The following is a 23,431-nucleotide window of genomic DNA, read 5'->3' as shown; positions in this document are numbered from 1 at the left end:
CCATTGCTCCCCATCGCCTGCATTACCACCTAGGCCATCTCCCCCCACCCCACCCCCATCCGTGAAAAAAATGTCTTCCACGAAACCGGTCCTTGGTGCCAAAAAGGTTGGGGACGGCTGTTTTAAGATACAGCTTTTATGATACTAAAGCTAATTGTGAAAGTACCTCCTCTGTGTCACTCCTTATCCAAGCTTTCATGGAAGATTTAATTTCACATGCAAATCAATCCTGCAAAACGGATACCCTTATTATCTCCTTGTCTAGAAAGTGAAGGCACTGAGACTTGCAGGGGTTAAGTGACATGCCTACATCACTAGCCATCGAGTTACAGAGCCAAGGCCCTCTGGCCAGTGACAGGGCTTTTCCCCAGGAAGCAACGCAGTTTTAGCAGGGGAAGACTAGACCAGCCAACACTGAAAAGCAGAGATGAGATAAAGATGGACAGGGTCTAGCGTGCTCCTTTCTGCTTAAATGACTTCACACCCGTGTTAGAATAAAACCAGACTCCTCCACGTGTAGGATCAGGCCCCTGCTTTCCTCCTGTCTGACCTCCATCCCACCCCCCCCCCCAAACTTTATTCAACTCACATCGACCTTTTTCCTGTTTCTTTAACAGGCCAAGTTCATTTCTGATTTAGGGCCTTGGCCTGACCATGGTAAAGTGATCATTTACCATTTTTAGTACTCTTGTCTTGACATTCACATTATCTAATAAATATTTGCTACGAATTTTTGTAGTTTTTTTTTTTTTTTCTTTTAGGGAGGAGTTGGACCATTCTGGGAATTCAACTTCTATGATACGATGCTTCCCTTTCTAGGGCCTTAGGGAAGACAGGATGAGATCACAGAATAGTGCAGCTGGAAGAAACTTGGATTTCCTTCCATAAACAAGGATATAGGTTCCCAGAGAGTTGGGGGATGTGCCTGAGACTGCGCAACTAAATTAACAGTGTGCCAAAAAATTACTAGGAATGTGATCTTTTGACGGGATTCTGGTACCTTCAAATTCCCAGACTTCTCATCAATTTTCTCCATTTATTCATTCTTTAAGCAAATGGTTATCAATCAGTTAATATGTTCCAGGAACCACACAAGGTGCTTAGGGTGTAGTAGGGAGCTTTACAGACAAAACCTCAGTACGTACAGAAGTCAAATTCTTGTTTGTGTGTGTGGAGCAGTGAAGGCGATAGAAAATAACAAACAGAGGTACAATATAATTTCAGGTCTTGATCAGTGCTATTCTAGCTCCTTTATAAGCTTCTCCTTACAATCATTTACATTCTACAGGTAGATCTCCACCTGTCTTCTCTTAGGTGTGGAATGGTATGATGTTTGGTTTCAGGGGCATCTTTTCAAGTAAGACAACAGAGCAGGAGTAGAGGTCAAATAAATCTCTAAGGAAGCACCTTGTATACTATCTGTCAAAAATAACAGAAAGATTTGCCACTGAAGTGTTCATAATTTTTAAAAAACTCTGAAAGTTGACCTTGCTATAAGAAAATAGACCCTGCTGAATAGAAGGGAGATATATACTTTGGAAATCTAAGTACCGTCTTTCACTTAAGGAATACATCATTCAACTTCCTTTCACACCAGTTACTTATTATTGCTTTGAGAATAAGGTAGCTAAAATGTGAATTTTTTAGTTTTATTTTTTATTGTGGTAAAACATACATAACAACATTTACAGTTTTAACCATTTTTGAGCGTACAGCTCTATGGTGTTAAATACATTCACATTGTTATACAACTATCACCACCATCCATCTCCAGAACTGTCGATCACCCTGAACTGAAACTATACTCGTAAAACAAAACCTCGCCATTTACCCTGCCCCCAGCCCCTGCTAACCACCATTCTACTTTCTGTCTCTACGAATTTGTCTAGTACCTCATGTCAGTGGAATCATACACTATTTTAAAATATTATTTTTAAAACTGACCTACTCTATATAGGAATCAAATAGTAAATTACTAGCACAAGTTAACTCTGTTCTGACCATTGTCACTGATTGTGGTTTTTATGCATTTTGCTTATTAAATCTGTGAGGTGGTGTTAGTGAAGGAGATGATTTCAGGTCATTTTGACAAAATAAGTCACTAGAGCCCTCTCATGACATACAGGGCTTCTAAGTGAATTGAAGAAGGCAAGTTTCAGACCAAGATCAACTTAACTACTTATGTGTTATGGTTATTGATTTCCTAATTGGAAATATAAGGTTTTTTTTTCTTGGCCATGCAACTTGCAGGAGCTCAGTTCCCCAACCAGGGATTGAACCCGGGCCCCGGCAGTGAAAGCCGGGAATCCTAACCACTAGGCCACGATGGCACACCCAGGAAATATAATTTTATAAGAGCTTTAGGTCCTACATCGTGTGCGTTCGAGGTGATGCTTCTGGTGCCAATAAAAAAATTTCTCTGATGTTCAGAATTATTTTCTTTCCTGAAATAGCACTAAAAATGGTTTTGAGGGCTTCCCTGGTGGCGCAGTGGTTGAGAGTCCGCCTGCTGATGCAGGGGACGTGGGTTCATGTCCTGGTCCGGGAAGATCCCACATGCCGCGGAGCGGCTGGGCCTGTGAGCCATGGCCACTGAGCCTGCGTGTCTGGAGCCTGTGCTCCGCAACGGGAGAGGCTGCAACAGTGAGAGGCCCGCGTACCACAAAAAAAAAAAAAAAAAAAAAAATGGTTTTGATTGATCATAACACATGCATTTTAAAATGGGCTAAAATTGATTACAGCGTACTATTTGATTTAAACAAAACCCAGATTGTAGGGATAACTCCAACAAAGGCATTAGCAACATCGCTTTCATTTCCTGTGTCTGTGCTAATTGAGTAGACAGATTTTTCCTTTTAGCAAACATACTGATAAAACATCTTTAGCTGCTTTGCCACCATTAATTGATGGCAGGCAGGCCTTCAATGCCTATAAATTTGATGTATGTTCAGCAAAGCCACACATTTTAAATCTTGACTTTTAAGATTTTATAAGTGTTAAATATGTTTTAACTCACGACGAGAAGTGCTTAAATTACATATTACTCAAGCAAACTTGAAGAGGTTAGGGAAATCGTTTTGGATGCTTTCAATTTTCTGTCCTCTAATTGAATTAACTTTGGAAACGCTCCTGTCTGCTCACAAAGTTGAAGCGAGTGGATTTTGTACCCACCAGTGCAGGTCGCAGGCTACAAACCCAGTAAGATTTGTACCCGTGTTCCAAGAGTGCTTACTGAGTATTTTCCAGCAACTTAAAGGGCTGGGAGACTGGAATTTAGAAAATAGATATGCTTGTGTGCCACTTACTGGCTCATACTAACCTGAATTACTATGTGTTCACGTGTTCTGTTTCTCTTCTGGAGGAGACTCGCTATTCATTGCTATTTTATTAAATATGTTATTTATGGTTGTCAGTGGTGATGGTGATGGTGGTGATGAGGATGATGATGACTTTTACCGAGAAAGCCAAGGACAGGAGAAAAGACCAGATGGGAGGAAATAAGGGCATGAAGAAAAGCAAGGGGCAGAATTTCTGGGCGAGCCAGCCAGTCCTGTCACTCTGCTCTGCTCGCACGGGCCATGTTTCAGTTTTGCAGGCACTCTTGCCTCTTTCTTTAGATGGAAACAAATCTCATTTTAATTGTAAAAGCCTTCATTTACAGTGAATTTAACAATGAACAAGAAATAGATAACTAATAAGTACCTACTTATAGCACAGAGAACTCTACTCAGTACTCTGGAATGACCTATATGGGAAAGAATCTAAAACAGAGTGGACGTATGTATATGTATAACTGATTCACTTTGCCGTACACCTGAATCTAACAAACACGACATTGTAAATCAACTCTATTCCAATAATTTTTTTAAAAAAGAAGTAGACTTGCTGGTGAAGATGTGGAGGAAAGGGACCCTTCCTACACTGTTGGTGGGAATGTAAACTGGTGCAGCCAATATGGAAAACAATATGGAGGTGCCTCAAAAAATTAAACATAGAACTACCGTATGATCCAGCAAGTCCACTTCTGGGTATCTAAAGGAAATGAAACCATTATCTTGAAGAGATAGCTATACCCCCATTTTCATTGCAGCATTAAATAGCCGAGGTAGGGAAACAACCAAATGTCTGTCAACCGATGGATGAATGGATCAAGAAAATGTATATATATATATATATATATATATATATAGACAATGGAATAATATTCAGCCTTTAAAAGGGAAGGAAATCCTATCATTTGCAGCAACATGGTGGAACTGGAGGGCATTATGCTAAGTGAAATAAGCCAGACAGAGAATGATGGAGTGGCATCACTTATTTGTGGAATCTAAAAGAAAAAAAAATAGTCAAACTTATAGAAGCAGAGCTTTGAAAAGTGGATGCCAGGGGCTGAGGTTGGGGAAAATAGCGAGAGGTCTGTAAAGAGTAAAAATCTTTCCGTTATAAGATGAATAAAGTCTGAGGACATAGCATATAATGTGGTGACCACAGTTGATAACACTGTACTGTGTGAATGAAATTTGCTAAGAGAGTAGAACTTAGATGTTCTCACCAAAAATAAAAAAGGGGGGGTAAATATGTGAGGTGATGGGTGTGTTAATTAATGGGGGAATCCTTTCACAATATACACGTATATCTAATTATCGAATTGGTACACTTTAACTATCTTATAATTTTACATGTCAATTTTACCTCAGTAAAGCTAGGAAAAGAGAAGTGAATTTGCAGATTTTTAATTAACCAAATGCAAAGAAAAAAAATCTTGGTATTTGAGTAGTCAACATAAGAACATTCAGCAAGAACACAGCCCAACTCAGTTTTCCAAAGAATTGATTATTTTATATTTTAAAAGATTTCTTTTCTCCTACATCCTAGAAAGTCCAAAGCAGTGTCATGCACCTGGCAAGGAGAGGAGAAGAAAATGTTGTCTCATATTATTGAACAAGTGCGTACACACCAGGAGGACCACTTTGAATCAGGTTTGAGCCAAATCATACTTAACAAAGGTGGCCCGGGGAAGGGGTGGGCACCAAGAGACAGAAGCATCCCATGAAGCACAAGCCCAGCAGAATCAGTTCTCACCCCTGTGACCCAGGCATTATACCCGCGACGCCAGCACAGACACAGCTGTTACTTACTGCTGTCCTTGCCTGGAGCAGCTGAATGGCTTTCACCTAAACCATAGAGAACATCCTTGGTAAGTGCATTCAAAATCGCCACTGTGTTTATGTCATAAAAGGGAGGTATAAGGAGACATTACTTAGATTAGAATTGCTCTTTGCTTGTCTACTGAAATTATTACATAATTAACATTCTTGTTCCCGTAAGAGTTTATTCTGCACAATAGAATGTTTTGAAGAAAAGCAATGCCGAACTTTGGTTTCATTTGACACATGCCAAAGCTCTAGTGTAAACCTAGAGTAGGAGAGCAACGCAGAGTCCCTAACTCTGGGGCGCAGCAGGTACAAAACATTTAAAAACTTCCAATGTCTGAAAAATTGCATATTAAAGATTCCTAAGCCAGGCGTAGTCAAGAATTCTACAGCCAGACTATTTACAGTAAGTCCCCTACATACGTGTGAGTTCGGTTCCGAGAGTGGGTTTGTCCAATTCGTTCGTAAGTCCAACAAAGTTAGCCTAGGTAGCCAACTAACACAATTGGCTATATAGTACTGTACTGTAATAGGTTTATAATACTTTTCACATAAATAATACATAAAAACAAACAAAAAATAAACATTTCTTAATCTTACAGTGTAGTACCTTGAAAAGTACAGTAGTACAGTACAACAGCTGGCACACAGGGGCTGGCATCGAGTGAACAGGCAAGAAGAGTTACTGACTGGGGGAGGGAGAGGAGGCGGGAGACGGTAGAGCTGAAGGGTCATCAGCAATAGCAGACGGAGGGCGAGGTTTAATTTCACTCAGGCCTGATGGTGAGGGAATGCACGGTCGCATCTTTGAAAGTTCACAACTTGAAGGTTCGTATGTAGGGGACTTACTGTACAGCATTTTAGTCAATGTCTGTGTTTAAAAAAATCATTCATAAAGTGATTTAATATATCATCTCTGCTTAAAAACTGCAGCATATCATTAGTGAATAACTTCGGAGTGCACTGAAAATGAAAACTTCATTTTCAATTTTAAGAATGAAATACAATACCAATTTAACTATTGCTTAACTACCTGGAAAGTCAAACTGTCTTTCCTAGGCAGGTTTTCCATTTGGGCGAAACCGCGCACATGAGAGGTAGCGTCACCCACAGAGGGACTATTTTATGGCAATCATAGCACTAAAGCACAGTGGCTGGTATATACTGTATACGTCACAACGTCAGAGGGGTTCCTGACCTTGGCATACTGGAAGTCCCCAAAACACAGCAGATCGGGTAACCCTGAAGTGCAAAGATAATTCTCTATAGGAAGGAATCGCTATCGTGGTGTCTTCCTTGATGGGAACATTGGTGGAAGGCAGTTATCACGTGCACTCCTGGGTGGGGTTGGGTTAAACTTGACAGAAACGGCAGCAGAGGTGCTGAGGGCAAAACCAGAGATGTGGTAACAGAAGAGCGAGACAGTGCAGGCAGCATGTGGTCACAGCCATCCCGAGGAGAGAGATTCCAATAGCCTGCCTCAGGAAGCATCGCCTGTGCATTCGTCTTCTAGCTTAGCCTTTGTGAACACACACTCACGGGGCTCCAGAGAGCACTCGGCACCGTGCGCAGCTGCACGGGTGTTGACGGTGAACAGCAGATGTGAGCAGGCCGGTGCCGGTGCCGCAGGCAGCCCGGGCTGCAGCCGTCGGCACGGCGCTGCATCGCTGCATGCAGGGGTGCTCTGGCTCCAGCTCCCCAGCTGCAGCACCAGGCTTACAGGAGGGGCTGCGGTATCGTCGCCTTGGCGGGGTGGCCGAGGTGCAGCTCTGCAGTAACTCTACGCCCACCTGATCCCTCCCTTCACACGAATGTGGTCTCTGCCCAGAGCACACGATCGAGCCCCCTTTTCTGCTTTCTCCTCCTCCTTGTGCTGTCAGCGTGACTGGCACCTCTCCCCTGCCCCCTCGCCCGGCTAAACTGGGGCGGCAGATCCCTGTTTTTAATCATTATCTGTGCACTTAGGTGCTAGACCTTACTTATTAGGGTGTCCAACCCCTGCCTTTTATAAAGGCTATGAATAGCCAGAGAGTTAGGAAAGTGCTTAGAATTGCTTCCTTAGGTTAACTGTGGCGCCCTGGGCTGTGTCTGTAACGTCTGAAAGGTCAGGGACATCTGAGAGCCCACGTGCCTGTAAGCAAATCTGACTATTTATTAGGTGAAAAAGCCAACGCACTGTCCAAAGGAAGGAACCAGACCGCGTTCTGCCTTTCCTTCAGCTTCCAGCAAGCAGCTGCTCTCCGGGCCTCTTCTTCCCATACGCCAGCTGAGTGGGAAGAAGTATTTTTACCCCTCTCTCTCCTTCCCACTTCGCCATGCCAGGGATGCGTCATTTCTTTCTTTACCCCTCCGGTGAAGCTGTTGGTTAATAAGAGCTGGGGGACGGGTGGGAGTTCTGATCTTCAGGGCCCTCGGGTCTTGTGTGGAAAGTGAGGGGTCCTTTCCGGTCCAGCTCAAACGTACCGACAGCCTCTGAGCACCCAAGTTCTGCGTTTAGTTCTGCTGAGTCTTTTTTCTTTCTTCTCTCTTCTACTATCTTAATGTGGAAGTGCTAGCTCCCCAGAGGAAACGCCCCAGCCAGGAAGTGGATACGGGAGAGAAGTAAGGGATGCTGGGGAGGAAGTAAGGGTGATGAGAATGGAGACACCAAACACAGAGGTTTGCAGCCTTAACCCGCATGAAGACGACACGAGGAGCTTGCATAAATTCAGATCCCCAGATCTCCCCGCCTACTTGAATTTGGATTCAGTAGCTCTAGGATGGAAGTACTGGACCCCAGAATCTACATGCTGGCACCCTGATAATATCATAAAAGTGAGTCTTGCATGTTTTCCTGTCCTACAAGAATCAAGTACCTGTGGCTTGAGCTCCCTGATCTAAGTCAGTGCTTCCAAGTGATGTGTGCTCAGATACTGCTTCCCAGGGGGTGGCCCAGGGACCCTTGGCCAGCCTCGTCCATTTCCCTTGCTGTGTTTTCCAAATACTGTCATTTGTTCTGAGTGTGCTGATGTGAAAGAGGTTGTGAGGCAGTGGCTAAGCCGTACTGTTTTAGAATCCCATACAGGCTAACTATCCCTTGAGTAATAAAGTTAATTTCAGAGGAATTATAAGTAAACTGAACGAGGAGAGTAGAAAGGATATAGTTTGGGGCCAGGTTGGGGTTCAGGAGAGGTCTCTGCACAACGTCCTTGTCCACTGCACCAATCCAGAGAGACAGAAAGCCCTGGCGAAAGGGAGGATGCCACAGTTCACATTTTTCAGACAAGGGATGCTCTCTTGTTGTGTCTAATCACTGCTTCTTCTCTTTCTTTCACCTTTTGACAGCGGTTCTCACTGCCTTGCGTTTTTAAAGCATGTCGTAGGATGCTGCTTGACTGTCCAGGAAGATAGTACTCACCCATCAGCTGTACGGGTTCACAGGCACGTCTGGTGAGAATTCAGAGGGATTTTGTTCTTTGTTTTGAGGTCAGAGGATGGCATCATTGTCAGTGACAGCACATCTGCTGAACTTGTCTTTGACATCAGCATCTGGAAAGATAGAGATCAGGTGGCCTTCCTCTGCCAACCAGAGCCCATGCCGCGTTCAGACAAGTTCCCCCTCGTATATGATTTTCAGCCTCCCAGGCTGCAGGCAGTGTCGGGTGACAGGGTGGCCAGTGTTCCGGGTACTCTCACCCTCCGGTTCCTTGTCCTTGACTTGTCCTTTCCTGACTAGTGTCTGCCAGAGGGTTCAGGGCAACGGTAGCAAAGAACACTTGTTGCTCTGAAAGCCCGTCACACCTGCTCCGGCTGGAGGTGCTGCAAGGGGTGGAGGTGGAGGTACCAGTAATTTAAGATGGTCTTATTGGCAATTTAGTTAAACCTGCTGTGCTGTACTGTCTCAAAGCAGGAAGGTAAACGAACGTTCTAGTGACTGAATCAGCTGGCACTTGAAAGGGGGGGGACAAGAGAGAGACACCTCCCCGGAAATCTTGACAGGTGAAAAATGACCCAGAAGAATCCTTTGTTAAAGAGTCAGCTTGGCTGGCACAGGTACTAAAAACCAACTGATATTTGCTATAATTTGCTTAAGATTTCTGCTAAAGTCCCTGCCCATTTCACCAGCACACAGAGGACAGGGGATGGGTTTTACATATTGTTGTTTTCTACCTACATGCTTTTCTTTGACTATCAACTCTCAATTATTTGTAATATCGCAAATACACAATTATGGTTTAAAAAAACCCACAGATTATTTTTGGTTGACTTTTACACGTCGTTTTATATTTACATATGGAAATGGGTGTGCTGCATGCTTGGAGAATTCATGTTTAACAAAGTAATGAAGCCCGACTGGGCCGATCGCCCTCTGCAGGTGTTGGCCGTCTGCCCAGTTCCTGTCGGACTCCTTTTATGGGCTCTTATCTATAACCCATGATGTCCTGGGATTCAATATTAGCAACCCTTGGACATTTGGGCTAGGAGGAGAGATGAAGTTAAATGTTTGCGTTTCTACCTTTGTCTTTTGACAGAATGAATGGGAGTTGCAAATGTAGTGAAGCACACTGGCCGTGCTGAGCAGGCTTGGTGCCGCTGAAGGGGGCAAAGGATTTGGTAGCACATGATGTGGGTCTGAATCCCAGTTCTGCTACTCAACAGTATAGCCCTAAGCAAGTAATTTCGTCTCTCAAACATCAGACGCTCACCAGCTAAGGGTCATCATCATCAGTGGCCTGCTTACCTCCTGGGGGGTGTGTGAAGGTCAAAGAGGATGGGAGATAGGAAACCATTTAGTAAACTGCAACTCGGTCTTTTATATTTCAAACAAACAGTCTAGGGCTCCAGTGCTAGTAGGTCTCCTACACGTTAACAAAGTGGTATCTTAGCTTGAGCAAGCGGTCATTCTCATAGTGATCAAGAATGAGATTTTCTATACACAGAGAGATAGTCCGCCCCCAATAAATTGCAAATTAACTTCCAGCTTACTTCAGAGTTTCTTTTCAAGCTGCAAGAGTATGAGAAGGAGGCATCAGAACAGATATCCTCATGCCGAAATCAGGAAAACTCGAATAGAGGCTCGAAGCCAGTGGTGTAGCTTCTACACCTCTGACCTGCCCAGGGTGCAGATCTTGGCTTTTTCTCCTCTCCCACCCCCAAACCCTGAGGTGATCTCATTTAACCCTGTGGTGTTGAATGCCATCTATATGCTGAAGATGCTGGAAGTTACAGCTCCAAATTGAAACTTTCCCCGAGCTCCAAACATATACCCAGTTAAATTTTCAATACTGTCACTTGGTTATCTAACAGGTACTAGAAAATTAACATGGCCTATACTGAGCCATTGATCTCCTCTTCAAGTCAAGTCCACTTCCCATCGAGCCTTAAATATTTCAAGCAATGGCAGGACCAATAGCTCAGATCAAAATTACAGGAATCATGCATGCTAGACTCTGCCCTGGAGCCTACCAGGGTTCAAATCTCAGCTCTGCCGCTTATTAGCTCTGTGACTTTGGATAAATTACTTTATCGTTCTGTGCCTCAGTTTCCTTATCTGAAAATGGGAACCATACAGTACCTATCTCTTCATGTTTTTTGGTGAAGATAAAACATATGTTAGTACACATCAAGCACTCACAATGGTGCCTAGAGCGTTGTAGGTTCTATGGAAGGGTTTGCTGTTGTTATCATTTCCTCATGCCTTATCTAAATTTCATTAGCTCTACTTCCAAAGCATACCTTAAACTGGATGACTTTTCACTATCCCAGTACCACAACCCCAGTCCAGACCATCATTCCAGCTCTGCAGAATTCCCGGGCCCTTCCTACTCGCCTCCCTGTCTTTGCTCTCCCTCTGCTCTGTCCATCCTCGGCAGAGCAACCAGAGTCTGGGCTCCTTACCTGCAAGTCCCACCTGTTCTAGTCCTGCTTTCCTTTCCAATCTCATTCCTGTTCCCTACCTCATTCAGGATGGTCTAGCTGCCATGATGGCTCATCTGCATCACTTAATTCTCAGCTCAAATGGCATGTCTTCTAGGAGACCTTCTCTTGTCTCCACCATCAGAGGCCTCCTCTACCAGTCACTGCCCACCATCGTCATATCCTCCTCTTTTCTTCATAGGCTTAGCAGGATCTGAAACGACCATATTAATGGACAGGCCTAGAGGTCCCTGTTCATTTCATCCCATGGAATCTCAGGTCCTTGACTGCGAGGACCCACTTTGTCTACTTTGTTGCCATCTGACAGTGCTAAACTTTACCTGATGCTTGAGAGCCTGGAAAACAGTAAAGTCTAAGAAATCCCCCCATCCTTTGTATTTGAGAAATGATTTGCTTGCAAAGAACCATCCTTCATCATACACCATGATCAAGTGGGGTTTATCCCAGGAATGGAAGGATTCTTCAATATATGCAAATCAATCAATGTGATACACCATATTAACAAATTGAAGGATAAAAACCGTATGATAATCTCAATAGATGCAGAAAAAGCTTTTGACAAAATTCAACACCCATTTTTGAAAAAACTCTCCAGAAAGTAGGCATAGAGGGAACTTACCTCAACATAATAAAGGCCATATATGACAAACCCACAGCCAACATCATTCTCAATGGTGAAAAACTGAAACCATTTCCACTAAAATCAGGAACAAGACAAGGTTGACCACTCTCACCGCTATTATTCAACATAGTTTTGGAAGTTTTAGCCACAGCAATCACAGAAGAAAAAGAAAGAAAAGGAATCCAAATCGGAAAAGAAAAAAGTAAAACTGTCATCGTTTGCAGATGACATGATACTATACATATGGAATCCTAAAGATGCTACCAGAAAACTACTAGAGCTAATCAATGAATTTGGTAAAGTAGCAAGATACAAACTAATGCACAGAAATCTCTTGCATTCCTATATGCTAATGATGAAATATCTGTAAAAGGAATTAAGGAAACACTCCCATTTACCATTGCAACAAAAGAAATAAAATACCTAAGAATAAACCTACCTAAGGAGACAAAAGACCTGTATGCAGAAAACTCTTAAGACACTGATGAAAGAAATTAAAGATGATACAAACAGATGGAGAGATATACCATGTTCTTGATTGGAAGAATCAACATTGTGAAAATGACTCTACTACCCAAAGCAATCTGCAGATTCATTGCAATCCTTATCAAACTACCAATGGCATTTTTCACAGAATTAGAACAAAAAATTCACAATTTTTATGGAAACAGAAAGACCCCAAATAGCCAAAGGAATCTTGAGAAAGAAAAATGGAGTTGGAGGAATCAGGCTCCCAGACTTCAGACTATACTACTAAGCTACAGTAATCAGGACATTGTGAAACTGGCACAAAAACAGAAATATAGATCAATGGAACAAGATAGAAAGCCCAGAGATAAACCCACGCACATATGGTCACCTTATCTTTGACAAAGGAGGCAAGAATATACAATGGAGAAAAGACAGCCTCTTCAGTAAGGGGTGCTGGGAAAACTGGACAGTTGCATGTAAAAGAATGAAATTAGAACAAGCCCTAACACCATATACAAAAATAAACTCAAAATGGATTAAAGACCTAAATGTAAGGCCAGACACTATGAAAATCTTAGAGGAAAACATAGGCAGAACACTCTCTGACATAAATCACAGCAAGATCCTTTTTGACCCACGTCCTAAAGAAACGGAAATAAAAACAAAAATAAACAAATGGGACCTAATGAAACTTAATAGCTTTTGCACAGCAAAGGAAACCATAAACAAAACCAAAAGACAGCCCTCAGAATGGGAGAAAATATTTGCAAATGAAGCAACTGACAAAAGATTAATCTCCAAAATATACAAGCAGCTCCTGCAGCTCAATATCAAAAAAAACCAAACCACCCAATCCAAAAATGGGCAGAAGACCTAAACAGACATTTCTCCAGAGAAGATATACAGACTGCCAACAAACACATGAAAGAATGCTCAACATCACTAATCATTAGAGAAATGCAAATCAAAACTACAATGAGATATCACTTCACACCAGTCAGAATGGCCATCATCAAAAAATCTACAAGCAAAAAATGCTGGAGAGGGTGTGGAGAAAAAGGAACCCCCCCTTGCACTGTTGGTGGGAATGTAAATTGATACAGCCACTATGGAGAACAGTATGGAGGGTCCTTAAAAAGCTGAAAATAGAACTACCATATGACCCAGCAATGCCACTACTGGGCGTATACCCTGAGAAAACCATAATTCAAAAAGAGTCATGTACCACAATGTTCACTGCAGCACTATTTACAATAGCCAGGACAGGGAAGCAACCTAAGCAACCTGTCAACCTTTATCCATCGACAGATGAATGGATAAAGAAGATGTGGCACATATATACAATGGAATATTACTCAGCCATTGAAAGAAATGAAATTGAGTTATTTGTAGTGAGGTGGATTGACCTAGAGTCTGTCATACAGAGTGAAGTAAGTCAGAAAGAGAAAAGCAAATACCGTACGCTAACACATATATGTGGAATCTAAAAAAACCCAACCAAACAAAAAATGGTTCTGAAGAACCTAGGGGCAGGACAGGAATAAAGACGCAGATGTAGAGAATGGACTTGAGGACACGGGCAGGGGGAAGGATAAGCTGGGACGAAGTGAGAGAGAGGCATGGACATATATACACTACCAAACGTAAGGTAGATAGCTAGTGGGAAGCAGCCGCATAGCACAGGGAGATCGGCTCGGTGCTTTGTGACCACCCAGAGGGGTGGAATAGGGAGAGTGGGAGACAGACGCAAGAGGGAGGGGATATGGAGATATATGTGTACGTATAGCTGATTCACTTTGTTATAAAACAGAAACTAACACACCATTGTAAAGAAATTATACTCCAAAAAAGATGTTATTAAAAAAAAAGAACCATCCTTCCCCAAAATGACTTAGTTCATGGATGCTAAGACACAGACCTTCCAAGTTTCTATTCTTTGCCTTATAAATGACTAGCTGAACTACTTGTCTCTACTGAGCAATTGGATCGAAATATTTATTAACCAAACTTTGGTTAATACTCTCTCCTTCCCCGAGACCACGGAACTGTAGCCACCCTCATCCTGAGCCAGCAGGCGGGTGAGAAGACGTTGGCTGCAGGGCAAACTGTTCTCTGATCTACTGTCTGATCAGACCACTCCTTCACCCCACTCTCCCACACAGATGCTTTCGAGCCTTTTCACTCCTCCCTGTAAAAGGAAAACCCTTGTTTAACCGTTGAGGTATTCACAGATCTTATGGCCACAGCTTCCTTTCTATTGTAATATTCCTCTTCTCCTACTGCAATAATTCTTTTCCTCCCTTGCCATAATCTTTCTGAATAGGCTCTCTTAAATAAATCTGGAATTGTTTTTTTATTTGACAGTTTCTGGTGTCTGAAAGGTGCCTGGACCATCGTAAGTGCTTAATGGATATCTATTATGGAATAAAAATAGAGTGTCATTTGGGATTCTAGTCAAAATACTGCAGCTTCTGTATGGCAGCCCTGTGCACGGTGGATCTGTTAGGGAACCGCTGACCAAAACCGCCCGCCTTGGCCAGGCACGATGGTAACCACTTGCCTGGGCTGTCTCACAACAGGAGGTCCCGATAAGGAACACGGTGCTTGCACGGTGCTACCACCGAAAACTAACCGGGAGAATTCGAGAGGGGTGGAAAGGAGGGAGGAGATGCCAGCCCATAACATATCCTACCAACCTCCCAGAATCCTTCTTGCTGGAATCCATCTTGGCTGAGAGAGGCGCATGCCACCCGGAAGGATGCTGAGTCAGACCAGATAGGGGCAACAAGCAAGATGACTGGCCAGAGACAACCCGGAAACTAACCCCATGACCATAAAACCTGAGACTGTGAGCCACGTGCCAGAGCAGTTCTCCTGGGTTCCTTACCCCACGATCTCCGCCCAGGCGCCCCTTCCTAGTAAAGTCTTTTGCTTTGTCAGTACGTGTGTCTCCTCAGACAATTCATTTCTGAGTGTTAAGACAAGAGCCCACTCTTGGGCCCTGGAAGGGGTCCCCCTTCCTGCAACAAATCTAATGCTCATTGCTTAATACCCCCTCCCACCACCAACTGCTATGAAGCACACAGACAAGGCATTCAGGCCAAGAGTAGGTGGCTGATGGTAGAAATGGAATTGCCATTTACCCAGCCACTTCTTTCATTCTTATTCACTTGCAGAGAAAATGCCTGCCCTGGTCGTCTCCAGAGTTTAGTTCCCTCATTCTCCACTCTAGCCTTCATTGTGTACCACCTGGACTGGGATGCTGGATAAAGTTGCTGAATAAAGATGGGTCTGTCTTTGTATCTGCAGGAGGCGAACTACCCATGTAACCCAGGGCTATTATTATAAATAAAATTTCCCACTTTTCAAGCAGATATTTAGCATCTTATAACTTTTGTATCAAATTTGTGTTGTATTCTTGGTTACATTTAAAAATTAAAACCAACAGAAACAAAACAGAGTAAAATAAAATACTCACTAAGCCCTAAATACTGCCACCCCAACACACACACACAATCTTCCATTATTTTTACATTTTTCTTTGCTTTAGATCACCCGTGCTTAGTCTCAGTCTGACTATAATTTTACGGGAAAAATTATCTTCAGCCTTGAAAGATAGAGCAACTCCTATATTTTCCATATACTGTTTAAACAGCTATGATTTAAAAAAGCCAAACTTTCCACACCAGTTTAGTTTTTCCTCTTCTCGTGACTAACCTAAGCATCCTTCTTAGTTGCAAATATATTAAATGATAATCATGACTGAGGTACATAGCTAATTTGCGTTTATTGCCTTCTTACATGCATAACAAACGAGCTTTGCAAGTTGGTATGATTATGTTTCAAGACCCATAAACTATTCATTTTATCGTAACTGTATTGTCAATTTTGAGTTAATTTATTTAAGAAAATTCTGCTCAGTGCTCTTAAGGAATCTATCTCAGGACTGGGCATGGAAGAGGGCGTCAATTAACTCTTTATTGGTGGGTTGATCATGGAAAGAGACTCTGCCATTCATGGGCCCTGGTGGTTACTCAGCACAATAAAAAATGCTGACACCAGCTGTTCTGGTGATAAGAGAGTCATTCTGAACTTGTAAGAATTAGAAATGGCTAATTATTCCGGATGAAAAATTTTAAAAGCAACATTCGGTTTATTTTAAACATTTCACATGTCAGGCAATCAGGTAATTTGTTGAGTACCCTCATCATGCTTGGTGTTGCACTAACAGCCAATGGGTGATTAAAAAAATGGCATAAGAGCTCTTCTTTCAACACTGTTTTAAAGAATCTATTTTTATTTTGTTGCCATTTGCTTGGATTAGTTTAAACATTCTTTGAATTTATTTTCCTTACATTACTGATGTGTTCCTTTATTCCAGCTGAAATTGGCTCTATTTCCCAGAGTTTAAATCTTCTTGACAGTTATTGATAATGCCATTTCTCTACCCAGTGAATCACTTCACCCAGGACATACTTAATTCCTTTAAGCTTTTCTCTTCTTGCTTTCTTCTCCTCCTCCATCTTAACCAAATTCTGATTACTGAGCTCATTACAGTTTGTTTCCAGGTGTGTTTTAACATGTAGCGAATCTGAAATGTTTTCATTGAAGCAGGGAAATTGCTACCTTCCTCATTCATCCCACTGCTACCAATTTTCAAGCCCTAAGAATTTATCTCCATTTTGAAGATACATCATGGCAAAGGAGGACACAATCACTGATTCTTTTTAAGTTTGGATGGCTTAAAACTAGCTTAAAACACATCCTTTTTCTCCAGATAAACTTAAAATTTGGCACTACTTTCTTCAATTGATTCACACTTGTAGTGTCTTATGTCTTCAAAATTCATATTATAGACTCTGTTCAATTCTCCAAGTACGAATAAGGTTGTCAGGCAGCTTCAAGACTGCAATCAATGAGTAATACATACAGAGTGCAACGAATAAGTTAATTTATGGAAGGGCTCTCTGGTGATGAAAAGAATTAATGAAGTTTCCAAAGGTGCCCAATTTGTAATCTGGGGAGAATCTGATGCTGAGAGATCTTGACTTCAAGCCAAAGAAACAAAGACTACAGGCCTACGAAAACCGGAGAGGGAGAGAATTATTATCTAACTCAGAGATTGCAAACAGCAGAACTCCAAACTTCGTCTGGCCTACAGATTGTTTTTATTTCTTTAACTTTGGTTTTGAATGCTTTTAGGAAAGGCAAGCTGATATGTCCACCACACTTCCCACCATCAACACTGCCCGACCCCTGAGCCCATTCACACATTTGTATTACCCGCCTGGCACCTCAAGGCATTTCAGTCTGTGACCCAGTTTTCACAGTAAGGAAATGAGAAAACTGGAGGTGAGTGATTTGTTCAAGGTAACTGATGAGCAATGTGTTTCATACGCGGGTTACTTCACCCACATCCTGACTGTCCATCTAGAATCCTTTGTACTTCAGCCTTGGTTATATTAGTCTGAGATTAAAGTCAGAACCAACTAAAAATCTATGAATGAAATCACAAAAGTAGTTTAGAAGAAGGAGTTATGAAAAGGAAGCTTAGTTCAGGAGGTGGAGTAATTTAACCAAGCTGAAGGAGAAAGCTGGGTTTTGTGTCTTATACTCAACACCCTCCCCTACACACACACACACAGGGTTTATTGCTTATTTTGCAAAATGAAGGGAACAGCCTGTGAAAGGTGATTAAGTTATGGCATTTCTTTCTGTAAGCAAAGAGTCAAAATTTCCAAATAAATTTGTAGAAGGTGCTTGCCTTTAAAATGCCATTGGTCCTTCAAAAGAACAACCCAGTAGATTAACATACATTAGTAAAATCTTACGGCACGCTCAGAAATTATTTCCTCATAGCTATCATATTACTCATGCAAGATTTCCTTATGTCAGTACGTCTTCATTTCAAAAAGATCATTGGGGTAGGTGAAAGAGGCAACTGTGCGTCTTAACCAGTCATGCCATTAATGCAGTAAGCAAGCTCCACGATTACATAATAGGAACATAAAAGGGAACAGAGAAGGGTTTAGTTTGGGGAATTCTGGGCTCCTTGCACTTTCTGACTCAGAGCTAAACATTCGTTAAGAGAACAATGCTTCTGGTGGTTTTCTAAGACATTTAGAATAAGCCATTAACAATTAGGGCAGGTGACCACAGAATGAAGGGCAAGGTTCAGGTTGGTAATTAAAATACACTGCAGCAACATGGATGGACCTAGAGAGTATCATACTAAGTGAAGTAAGCCAAACAGAGAAAGACAAATATCATATGATATCCCTTATACGTGGAATCTAAAAAAATGATACAAATGAACTTATTGACAAAACAGAAAGAGACTCACAGACAGAAAACAAACTTATGGTTACCAAAGGGGAAAGGTGGAGGGAGGGATAAATTAGGAGTTTGAGATTAAAATACACGCGCACTACTATATATAAAATAGAAAACCAACAAGGATCTACTGTATAGCACAGGGGACGATACTCAGCATCTTGTAATAACCTATAATGGAAGACAGTGTAAAGAGTACATATATATATTTACACATATGTGTATGATTGAACCACTTTGCTGTACATCTGAAACTATCACATTATAACAAACCCTAATCAACTATATTTCAATAAAAATTTTAAAATGTATTAAAAAATACCTTTCTCTTCTTTTTTGTTTACTCCTTTTTTGTCTTCTGAGGGGTCATCCCAAAGAGTCCCAGCAGGAGATCTATATGAGTGAGAAAGATTGCTTGAAAAACTCTTGCATTTATGCACCAGTAAAGTTTTCTTTCTGGCAATATTCTCTTCTGCTTTTAGATTTTGATTAAGCTAGACTCTTAGTTCTAAGCCATCCCCGTACTCTACAGCATTTTTTCCTGTCTCTATCCAGCTCTATGCACTATAACCGTTTGCTCACATATTCAGCTCCCTCATCTGCCTCTTCTCACCTCAAGGACAAGGAATTATGCCTTAATCAGTTTTGTACTCCTGGCACCTAACACAGTATATGTGATGTTATTAAAAGAAAAAGAAAAAAATGAATGAGCAAAACCACACCAGATAATAACTGTCTGTGAAGGAGCCTGCTTTCTTTTTTTTTTTTTTTGGCTGTACACAGGCCTCTCACTGTTGTGGCCTCTCCCGTTGCGGAGCACAGGCTCCGGACGCGCAGGCTCAGTGGCCATGGCTCACGGGCCCAGCCGCTCCACGGCATGTGGGATCTTCCCGGACCAGGGCACGAACCCGTGTCCCCGTCATCGGCAGGCGGACTCTCAACCACTGCGCCACCAGGGAAGCCCAGGAGCCTGCTTTCTTAAAACTCCACGTTTTAGTTAATACATTGAAACATAGAAAAGAGACGCAATGGTTGAGCTGCAAGAATCGGGGAGGCCACCTTATGGAGGGAATGGTGCCCTCAGGGGAAGGGAAGTCGGCTTAGACCCATGACCCAAGCATATCAGGGGGCTGAGTGGCTCCCATTGACCTCTGATGTCTTCTCTGTCCCCTACCAAGTTGTCCCCTTCCTCTGGTGTCTTGTTCCTTACCTTTGCCACCTCTTTGATGCTTGAGTGATCTGTGGCCATACTGATTTGTCTTGTAGATCCTCCTTTTTTAATTCCACCATAACAGACTAAACTCCTCGCTACCCATATTTTTACTTTGTATCTGTCAGTCTCTTCAATCTGATTGAAGTCTGGTCTTGCTGGCTCAGGAGTCCCTCTGTCTCTCTGACTTTCTCTTTCTCTCTCTCACTCAATCTCTTGCTCTCCATCTCTCTCCCTCCTTCTCCCCACTGATAGAGCATTTACTATGTACCAGGTGTGTTCTAGAAGCACCAACATTGCCCGTAGATCTGGGTAATGGGAGCTTTTGCCCTGGTCATGTGCATAGCATCCCCGTGGGATGAAATGCTCATTGGTGCCCAGGGACATGTCCACCCAGAGTCTGCACCCACCCCCCCTCCATGTCCCAAGTACCTGTAATGAAAGAATCCCCTGCCCCAATGGCCCCAAAGCTGCACCTGGGGCTTGTGTGGACCTGTTGCAAAGGCCCTCCTTCCTGAGCATGCCCGTGCTGTTGGTCGCGGGGTGAGGCTGGACGAGCTTTGCTGTGTGGGATACCCACATATGTGTCCATGAGGCCCCTCATGATACAGAACCCAGCCCGGGGTGTATGTACAAGGGGGTGATCTGTGGGTGGGGGGATGCCTCTTCTTTTATTTGATTCCCACTTTCAGCTCCCATAAATGTTAGCTCCTGCTATGTGCTTTACATATATTGCTTCATTTGTTCTTCACAACAGCTCCATGTGGGGGGAATCAAGCTCTTACGGGGAATTAGAGGGAATTTACAAGGTCTTAGGTAAACTCATTTATCCAACAAGTATTTATTGATCGACACAGTGGTGTGCAAAAACAAATGGCCTCTCCTCTCATGAATCTTCTTATGTCCACTGAACAAACCAATAAAGACAGCCCAGTAAGCAAAGACTGTGTCATTGTACACTTACTAAATAGCAATCACGTGGACTGTTGCACTAACCCAGTCTTGCGTTCCTAGAAGACATTTAGGCTCAACCTCCACTACGATTTCAAAAAGGTCCTTGTAAATTTGTCTTCTTTTTGTGAACATTTTTTTCGTATGTCCTGTCTTCAAAGCAGATGTTCAAAATGTCTCTGCTTTTATAACCTAGAAGTGTTGGACACAACTTTCCAAGTTCTCTGGTAGTGTTAGTACCACAGACTACTTTGGTTATCTGTGGTGCTGGATGTCATCAGAGATTTTACATATGTACATATTTATATCTATCTCTATCTATCTACCTATATATCTACGTATATACACGCATATACATATATACAGGAGCCTTGAAATCACTGAAGGCAACTTCCCTCCTCCAGCTCCCACAAGCTTAGGACTGGGCCCCTTGGAATGACTTAGAGGGTCTCCCTCAGAAGAGGAGATCATCTTGGAATCACTAAAGGTGCCTTTTCCCTGGACCACCAGGGTGCTTGTCTCCAGCCTAATCCCATGCTCCTGGGGCCTGTGGGTCAGGCCGGTGCTGCGCAGTGGAGCACAGGCAGCCCTGCTTGGGACAGAGGCCACAGCGATGGGTCAGGCACCCTCCCTGACTTGCGCCACTGGTGTAGTAACTGGTTCCCAGAGATAGAATATGGCTGTGAGAAACACGCCCGGGCAGCCAGTCAAACTGCGCCATAACTCTTGGGGTGGGGTGGGCCGGGGCCAGCACCATCCCTTCGGACTGGGTTAACCTGGGGGAAGCGGGGACTTCCTGCTGGCAAGGTTTTGGGAGACATATTTAAGTAACATAGGAGACTGGTGACCCTATTACATTTAGAATTTGTGATGCAGGTCATATAGGTTACATTTGGGATGAAGAAAAGTGGGGCTTAAAAAACCTGAATTGTGTTTCCTAACCCCCATCTCCTTCCTTCTTACAACACAGCTCTGCCCACAGGACTTCTTATTCAAAGCCATCTCCTCTTCTGCAGCCCACCTCCAGCTTTTGGCCCAGATGTGCCTTAGTTTCCTCATTTCTCCCAAGTCTTCATGCAAAAACTCTGCTCCTTTCTACCTTTCCCTTTGCTTCTTTCCTATTCTCAAGGACCAGTTCTCTTTTTCCTTATGGTCTTCCCAAAGAATGACTTGCAAATTTAGAAACCAAACTCTTGTGGTTGCTGAAAAGATCTGCAGAAATCATTCCGCAGCTATTCCAATTTTGCAGAAAGGGGAACTCACAGTGGCTGGAATCCATTTAGAGCCGATTTGTAGCACTAATTTCCCAAACCATAACTCTAAGATATCCACTGAAACCCTTGAGGAACTGGAAGGATGTAAACCGTAACTGTATCACAAGGATATAAATTTGAAATATCAGTCCAATAAGATATACATATGTAAGTTGAATGTTTGGTTGATTATTTATTTATGATATGTGTCTATAATATATATGTTAAACACAGTGAGTTTAGGACCCAGTGGATACTTAACCCACTTTCTGAGTCTCAATAAAATTTTTGGTAAGGTTACTGTGAATTTCAGAAATAATACTAATAACTTTGAAATTGCTTAATTTTTATTAGAAGAAATGAAGCCTCATCTAGCATGATAGTATTTGTCATGAAGGCATAAAATTACATGAATAGAAGACAAAAGTGAATTTTAAATATCTTATTTTAAATAGGATAAGAAGTCAACATACTTAAATATTTTCTGTACATATTATTAATCATCTTATTCAAAGCATGGGGCAAAAGGATTAATTTTTAAATTAAATGGATAGTTTCAATATGCTAAATAAATAACGAACCCAATTAAATACACACTTGCTTAAGTTTATCCCTTGTATTAGAATTTTTCTTTTGGAACTCAAAATGATATCCAGTTTCTGCTGAATCCAATTAAAAAAATCATATTGTTGACTTTTGGTATTGAAGAGCTATTTTATCATGAGTTTTATATTAAAATGTTTTATATTAAAATAGAAACAAAAATAAATGAACATAGTAAGATCATTAAATATCTGCATTAATGAATATCACATTTTAAAGTAAAAATACTTTACTTTAAGGTATTTCTTTTTTTTTTTTTAAGGTATTTCTTAAAGACACGAGGGATGAATTTCCCTGCACCTTCACTAATGGCAACAAAGCCCCTTATTTGCAAATATAAGAGTTCAAAAAATAGAGGTTCTGGAGTAATTTTTATCACATACTTTAAAATACGCTTGCCTCATAAGCAGTTATTTATGACCAACATGCACATGTACATTTCAGTCTTCTTTCATTAAACCTCGCTTGAGACATGCATGTGCTTTTCAGTCTTGGAGACAACTAGAAAGGCTCCCCAGACTAAACCCAGAGACTTGGATTTGTCCATTTATTCTAAACAGTGTCTTTCTCTTGAGCAGAATAAACGGCATCGTTACAAAAAATTTCTAGAAAACATCAAAGAAATGTGGTTCTTCCTTCACTCCTGAAATAAGGCATGAATTGTTGGACTGTGTAAGAATGAGTAGGGTGAGTGCAGGGCTGGTCATGACCCAAAGGGAAAGGGAAAGAGTCTGGGGGTGTTACCAACCGAACTGTATCTCCCCCTAAATTCATATGTTGACGCTCTACCCGCCTATGATTGTACTGAAGATAGAGCCTTCATGGAGATAGTGTTAAATGAGGTCATAAGGATAGGGTTCTAATCCGGCAGGCCTGGGGTCCTTATAAGAAGAGAAAGAGACTACAAATGTGCATGGAA

At 42.1% G+C, this 23,431-nt stretch overlaps 2 protein-coding genes across 9 annotated transcripts in view; one reads left to right on the top strand and one right to left on the bottom strand.

Annotated features, from left to right (window-relative positions):
- Positions 1-23,431, bottom strand: part of ASPH (aspartate beta-hydroxylase) — a 414,018-nt gene that overhangs the window by 25,349 nt on the left and 365,238 nt on the right. For 2 of the 5 annotated variants that reach the window (XR_013824500.1, XR_013824501.1), the window contains exon 27: positions 18,818-18,888. The gene's annotated coding sequence lies outside the window, so the exon portion shown is untranslated. Of the gene's footprint in view, positions 1-1,199; positions 4,900-4,973; positions 5,175-8,550; positions 8,682-8,926; positions 8,952-18,817; positions 18,889-23,431 lie in introns of those variants that run through there. The other 3 variants (XR_013824502.1, XR_013824503.1, XR_013824504.1) reach the window with 3 other exon arrangements.
- LOC307175835 (uncharacterized protein) overlaps positions 1-23,431 on the top strand; it is a gene marked incomplete at its 3' end in the record, with an annotated part of 67,823 nt that overhangs the window by 39,339 nt on the left and 5,053 nt on the right. The window contains exons 4-6 of one of the 4 annotated variants that reach the window (XM_079901414.1): positions 4,876-4,979; positions 5,096-5,197; positions 7,703-7,772. The exons of 1 other annotated variant lie outside the window; for it this stretch is intronic. In XM_079901414.1, coding sequence (XP_079757540.1) covers positions 4,876-4,979; positions 5,096-5,185 — 194 coding nt within the window. Of the gene's footprint in view, positions 1-4,875; positions 4,980-5,095; positions 5,198-6,212; positions 6,344-7,702; positions 7,773-23,431 lie in introns of those variants that run through there. 2 more of the 4 variants (XM_079901413.1, XM_079901415.1) reach the window with 2 other exon arrangements.

This window comes from Stenella coeruleoalba, assembly GCF_951394435.1.
Source record: "Stenella coeruleoalba genome assembly, chromosome: 17".
NCBI lineage: Eukaryota > Metazoa > Chordata > Mammalia > Artiodactyla > Delphinidae > Stenella > Stenella coeruleoalba.
Note: the sequence above shows the minus strand (reverse complement) of the source record. Positions and strands in the feature narration are given on the sequence as shown.